At 53.5% G+C, this 6,845-nt stretch overlaps 1 protein-coding gene across 1 annotated transcript in view; it reads left to right on the top strand.

Moving 5' to 3' along the window:
• Positions 1-5,533, top strand: part of Dedd2 (death effector domain containing 2) — a 19,858-nt gene extending 14,325 nt beyond the window's left edge. Inside the window, exon 5 of the mRNA XM_004644364.2 lies at positions 4,319-5,533. Coding sequence (XP_004644421.1) covers positions 4,319-4,710 — 392 coding nt within the window. The 3' untranslated portion in view covers positions 4,711-5,533. The remainder of the gene's footprint in view (positions 1-4,318) is intronic.
• The last annotated feature ends 1,312 nt before the right edge of the window (positions 5,534-6,845 follow it).

The raw sequence follows: 6,845 nt of genomic DNA, 5'->3' as shown, positions 1-6,845 counted from the left end.
TTCCTCGAATGCCTTCAGGGCACTTTTGGCCAGCGGGAGAGTAGTGAGGTTCGAACTCCAGGAACCTGAGGCTGACAGCTTTGTGGAAGCAGCCACTTAAAGGACTGAGCTAGGGCCAGGCCCCCTAGCATATCTTTAATTATGTTTTTGTGTATGTATTTGTATGAGAAGCAGTGAACAGGATGGGGTAATTAAGAGCTTGGGCTCTGGAGCCAGGCACCTCAAAATTCTGGTTTTGGACAGGTGACTCACTTCTGTACCTCAGTTTCCCTATGTGCAAAGAGAAAATAACAGCCCACCTCACAAATTGCGTGATGATCTCTAAGCATTAGTAGGTGTGAAAAACAGTACTAGGACAATCTGCAGTAGATTTCATATAAATGTCACCTGTTCTGTTGATGCGGGATGGGGTGGAATAGGGGAGAAAAGACCAAAGAGAGGTTGCCTGTGAGCCGGTGATGCAGGCCTTGGTGGAGTGGGGGCTCAGGTACAGCTCATCTTCTCTCTCCCAGTGGAGCCTTCTGTCCTCTCCTCTGATTCGCCTGTGATTATGTGGGAGTGTGCCCTGATGAAGGATGTCCTCATAAATGAGAGTAAAAATAAATAAATAAATAAATGAGAGTAAAGAAAGTGCCCGGAGGACCCTGGGGGGAGGGGGGGGACTTTCCTAGCCAGGCTCTTGTGTCATCCTCGAATGCCTGGCACTGAGTAAATCCTGTTGAATGGGGTCCCCACAAATCTATGCTTCGCCTGTCTCCTGCCCACCCCCACATGGTGAGAACTTTGCATGGAGATACATGATTGTTGTTTTTTTTTTTTTAATGTATGTAGTACAGGGTAGCTATAGGATCTCACTATGTAGATCCGATTTATAGTGATTCTCCTGTTTTCAGCATCCCAAGTGCTGGGATTACAGGTGTGCGCCACCACACCCAGTCTCAATTGCCATCTCAGCGTGCCCTGGGGGGGGGGCAGGGCTGGCACAGCATGCCAGGGTTTGAACCCTGGCTGCTGCACTCTGCCTAAGCAGGTGCTTTTGTCCCCTGAGCCATCTTGCCAGCCGGATATAGATGAATGATTGCTTGCCTGCCTGCCTGCCTCTTTCCCTCCCTCCCTCCCTCCCTCCCTCCCTCCTTCCTTCCTTCCTTCCTTCCTTCCTTCTTTCTAGAAGAATATATTTCTTGGGGGAAAGAAAACTTCTGTCCAAGAGACAGAAGGGAGGTCTGAGCAGGTTGTGCCCCTAGAGATAGATGGTTTCTATACAGGTCCAATAACATCTGCTCTGAAGAGAAGGGCAACCTGGAAGTTGATCAACTGGCCAGAAAGTAGGGTCACTGGGATTGAGCCTTGATTAGGACTGGGGGGCTTCCGTAAGGAAGAGATGGACAGGGTTTTTTTTAAATGTACTTAGTGCAGGGTCTTTGGGGTCTCACTATACAGATCAAACTCATAGTGAGCCTCCTGTTTTTAGCCTGACAAGCGCTGGGATTACAGGCCTGCAACACCACACCCAGTCTCAGTTGCCATCTAAGCATGCCCTGGAGTGGGGCTGGACCCCTGTGCCTGAGCCTAAGTAGGCACTTTAGTCAGCTGAGCTATCTGGCTGACCCAACAGGCTTTTCTCTCTCTTTTTTTTTTTTTTTTTTTTTTGAGGCAGGGTCATACTATGTGGTTCAGGCCAGCCTCAAACTCTCAGCAGTCCTCCTACCTCAGCCGCCCAAGTGCTGAGACTATAGGTGTGCACCATCATGCCTGGATGGACAGGCTATTCTATGAGGGAAGCTGGGGGACCTTTTTTTTTGGTACCTGGAATAGAACTCAGGACTTCGCACTTGTGAGGCAGGCCCTGTGCCACTGAGCTACATCCCCAGCCTGGGAGTACTTTGTTGTAGCTGGCAGGCAGGATACAGTAACAGGGAGAGTTAATGGAAGAGGAGACCTAGGGACTCAGGTGAGAGGGGTGAGGTGAGGGTAGGGCAGGGCTGGAGCCCTGGGGTGGAGAGGGCGGTGTTGAAATTGCAGTTCCTGTTTCTGGGCCCTTCTGTGTGTCCTGGACCCTGAGTCAGGTACTGAGTGAGTTGCCTCGTGTGATTCTCATGACCCCACTGTGCAGGAGGGACTTCTTGTTTGTCTGTTTATATTTTTCAGATGAGGAAACTGAGGCTCAGAGAGGTGAGGTCACATGCCCAAGGCCCCACAGCTAGAGAGTGGCAGAACTGGGACTCACCTCCAGGTCTGTGGGACTCCAACGGCTGGGTCTGCCTCTGCCTTTGCCCACCCTGTGTGGCCTTGGGCAGTAGCTGTTACTCCTGGCACCCTGGTTCCTGCCCGAATTGCCAAGGCATGACCAGATGCTTGCAGGGGTCAGGGGTGAGGATCCAGAGGGCCTCTCTGGTCTTCAGGATGGAGGGAGCTAGGCTTAAGGGCCCTGGAAGGGGCTGGGGGCTGAAGCTGGCAGGCTTCCCTGTATCTTGAGTGGAGAAGATGAGCTTCCCCTCTAGGCAGAAAGAGGAAGGATTTGGGGTGGAAGGAGGAAGTGGATAGGATGAGAAGCCATCTGGCGGTTCAGTGGACCTGCCTGTCCTCTGCCTATGCCTACACAGCTGTGAGAGGTGAAGAGAGCCACGGCACGAGACTTCCCCTCCCTGAGCTTTGGTTTCCTCATCTGTCAGACCCTAAGGTGGCCCCTGGCCCACAGGGCTGAGGGCCATGTCCTCAAATGTCAGGCACTTGGCACAGCCCAGTTATTGGTAGCTGCGATCTTTGGAGCCTCCACTGGGCGCTGTCATGGCAGTAGCCCGTTCCTTTCTATTCATTTCTTCTCTTTTAATCTTCATAACCACTATCCGCACTTGTGTCCTGGTGAACACAGGAATCTGTGTTCAGAGAGGTAGCATGTGAGGTCACATAGCAGTGTCTGAAGGTCCTGAGTCCTGGAACCAGCTCCACTGCCTAAGAAGCTTGCACACTGGGAGTTGAACACTGTGACTGCCTGGCTGTGTGATGTTGGGCAAGACCCTTCACTTCCCCTTTATTCCTTATCTGTAGTTGGCATGTATGTAGGACTTACTGGGCAGGGTCGTTTGTGGATTAAATGAGTTCTAAGATTTTTTTTTTTTCCCTGTACTGGGGATTGAACTCAGGATCCTGTACTTGCCAGGCAAGCACTTATTCTATTGAGCTATCTCCCCAGCCCCGAGTTCTAAAATTTAAGTAGTTGGAGTGGTAGCCAGTGGATAGCCAGCCAGCACATTCTAGGCAAAAGGAGGAGGTTGGCTGCTGCCACCGTTCCCAGCCTGTCCTTCAGCAGTGCGGTGCTGGGTGTGTGGCAGGGGCCCTGGTGTACCCCCACTTCACAGTAGGTATTCAGATGTGCCAGAGCAGAGGTGACAGGGCTGAGATCATACCTAGAGGGATAGTTCCGTTCCCTGCACAGAGCTGCCACCTCGTCTGGGCAGATTTAGGTAGAGTTGTGACAGAAACCAATCTTTAAGCTGTTTCAGAGAGAGAAAGAGAAAAAAAAAAAAAAAAAAAGGATTGATCAAAGTTGAAGCTCCAGCCTGGTAGGGTTCTAGTGCTCCTTCATGAAGACAACATGATGAACTCCAGAACCTTTCTCCTCTGTCCTTACCTCTGTGTGGGCTTCATTTTTCCTTGTGGTAGCCTAAGGGCCCCCAGCAGCTCTGGGCTCTTAGCCACTGGCCTAACCCTGTAGACAGAGAGCCCTGGGCTTGCACTAGTGTAGTGTCAGCTTCCATCTTCTCCTTGCCTCTCTGAAGCTCACTGGGGAGGACCAAGATGTGCTTTGCCCTGGGACTCTCATGGTGTGGAGGTGAACGTGAGGCCGGTTGTCTGAAGGCAAGTGCATTTAGTTCATGCATACTGAGTACTTACTGTGTACCACAAGGTTGTACAAATGAATAAAACAGACAGTCCACTCAGGGAGTTGTCATTGAGGGAGACACATGATAGTGCAATAGCCTGTGGAGTATGCCAGAAGGTGGGGAGACCTGCAGGAGTTAGGGAAGCAGGTTCTGTGGAGATCTGGGAAAGAGATCTTGGCTGGGGAGAGCCAGGGCTGAGCTGGAGCCTGCCTGGAGTGAGTGGGGGGCAGTGAGGAGGGTTGAGGCTGGACAAGGGGTGCAAGATGAGGATGTTAATGAGTCAGAGTACATGGAGCAAATGGCTGCAAAGATGCCACCGTGGTCCTAGGGTGTGGCTGCAGTGGGAGGCTGTGGAAGAGAGGCCCTGTGGGAGGAGGGCTGGGAGACCAGGCCAGGGTGTGGGCACCCACCAACAGTTTCCTCCTCCCCCACAGACATCCGCCTCCGGGTTCGAGCAGAGTATTGTGAGCACGGGCCGGCCTTGGAGCAGGGCGTGGCATCCCGGAGACCCCAGGCCTTGGCAAGGCAGCTAGACGTGTTCGGGCAGGCCACCGCAGTGCTGCGCTCGAGGGACCTGGGCTCTGTGGTTTGTGACATCAAGTTCTCGGAGCTGTCCTATCTGGATGCCTTCTGGGGTGACTACCTGAGCGGCGCCCTGCTGCAGGCCCTGCGGGGTGTGTTCCTGACTGAGGCCCTGCGCGAGGCCGTGGGCCGGGAAGCTGTCCGCCTCCTGGTCAGCGTGGATGAGGCCGACTACGAGGCTGGTCGGCGCCGCCTGTTGCTGATGGAAGAGGACGGGGGGCGGCGCCCGTCAGAGGCCTCTTGATTGTGGGCCTGGCAAGGCGGACCCCACTTCCAAGTCTCCAGTCCATCTTCTCCCCTGGAGGACGACCATCTCTGCCCTTGAGAACTGTCATTCCAGCAGCGCTGAGACTGCTTTGGAACACAGGCTCCTTGACAGCCTCTTCTACAGGATGTGGGCTCTGAGGCCTAAACCACTTCCAGCCAAGTTTCCTCCCCAAACTCCCTTCACCCCGAGGTGTGTTTTTTTAGCCTCAGGCGGCCAGAGGCTCAGGTGTGCAGCTCACAGAGTGTGCGAGGTGCAGCCACACTTGCTGAAGCCCCCCACATGGTGTCTCTGGCCCTTGGCTCTGTGCACGTGTATGCCAGTGCATACAGGTACCCACTCATACACGCCCCCCCCCCCCTTGCCCTGGCCTGCTCCACACACTTTGGCCTTAGGGCTTTTCTCTCAGGATCTCTCATTTTACCGCCCCCACCTGGGCTTCCGCAGCACCAGTGGGCCCTGGAGTTGGGGTGCACATGGGGCCTGCTCACCTCGCCTGTGCATCTCTAGCCAGCCAGGGCTCTGCCCAGTGTCCCCACACAGACCTAGCTGTCTTCGCCATCCCCTGCTCCCCAGGGCCTGACACAGACTTGCACTTACTTGGCCTCTTACCCAGAGTGCCACTTGTGGGTGTTGTGGCAGAATTAGGTCAAGGTTTGCTGTTGCCTATGGGGCCAGGGCCAGGACTAAGGCCTGGCGGCCTTGTAAGGGGAAAGAAAGGCAAAGATTTGGGGCTGACAGGAAGACCTTTTACAAATGGCACCAATAAAACTGCCCTGGAAGGGGCACAGGTGGGCATCAAGGCTCTCTAGGACTTTTTGTTTGTCTTTGGGGATGCTGGGGATTGAACACCTGCTCTGCACACGAGGCGAGTGCCATACTGCTGAGCTCCATCCCTCTGCTTTCTAGGACTCTTCCTTGATGGACTGGGGGAAGGAGTGTCCCTGGCCGATGTTAGAGGGCACCACAGGGTGCTAGATCATCTACCAGGGGCTCCCACAGCCTTGGCCCGCTCTCTGCCTCAGTGTGCTCCTGTGGCAAAGGAGGGAATACTCCCTTCCTGTTCACGCATGTTTTTTATTTTTTATTTTATTTTTGTCTTTTTTATTTTTTTGCAGAAACGGGGATTGAACTCAGACCCTTGTGCTTGCCAGGCAAGCGCTTATTCTACTGAGCCATCACTCCGGCCCCTATTTTTGTCTTTTTGAGACAGGGTCTCAGTATGCAGTTTAGGCTGGCCTTGAGCTCACTTTGTAGCCCAGGCTGGTCTCAAACTCAAAACAGTCATTCTGCCTCGGCCTCTCCAGGTGTGCGCCACCACACCCAGCTGTCCACACATGATTTACTCCTGTAGGCCCTTGAAAGAGGGAGGCTCCCAGGACTTTTAACTAGTACAGTGAGGTGAGCCAGCCGTGCCCAAGGCTGACAAAGCTGAAAGGTCAGGCCGCCACAGACTCTTTGCTTGGAATTCCTGCTGTGTGGCTCCCACTGTCACACATGCACATTCATCACCTCGGGTTGGGCCTCTGCTGTTGTGAGACAAAGCATTTCCTCCTGCTGCCGTGTGGCTATAGCTGAGGTTGTGGCCTGCCTTCCCCTTCCTGTGTATGGGCTCAGGAACTCAAAATTGTTACACAATATGGGGTTTTCTTTCTTAAGGGGGAGGAAGCGGGGGCTGGGGAGCTGGAGTGCAATGGGTAGGGATTCCCCAGGGCTGGACCTTCCTGGCTGAGAGGGGAGTGCCACTTGCCACATCGTAGAGCCTGTCCTGGCCCCTAGACCTGAACTGCTGTACAAGGATAGAGCATGAGCCTAAGAGTTGAGCCCTGTCCAGGCACTGTGGCTGGTCCAGCCAGCGGCTATGGGCATCCAACCCTGCCTTTACCATCTCTGGGGGGCAGCTAAATTCCACTGGTGCCTACTCAAGGTCTTTGCATGTATGTGCATGTGTGGTACCAGGGATTTAAACCAGGACTGAGTTACATCCTCAGCCCTTTTTATTTTTTGTTTATTTATTTTGTTGGGATAAGGGTCTCACTACATAGTTCAGGCTGGCATTGAACTCATGATTCTAGGTCAACCTCCAACTCATGGCAGTTCTCTTGTCTTAGCCT

This window comes from Octodon degus, unplaced genomic scaffold (assembly GCF_000260255.1).
Source record: "Octodon degus isolate 3935 unplaced genomic scaffold, OctDeg1.0 scaffold00197, whole genome shotgun sequence".
Taxonomy (NCBI): domain Eukaryota; kingdom Metazoa; phylum Chordata; class Mammalia; order Rodentia; family Octodontidae; genus Octodon; species Octodon degus.
The sequence above is the reverse complement of the archived record's forward strand: the minus strand, read 5'-3'. Positions and strand labels throughout refer to the sequence as shown.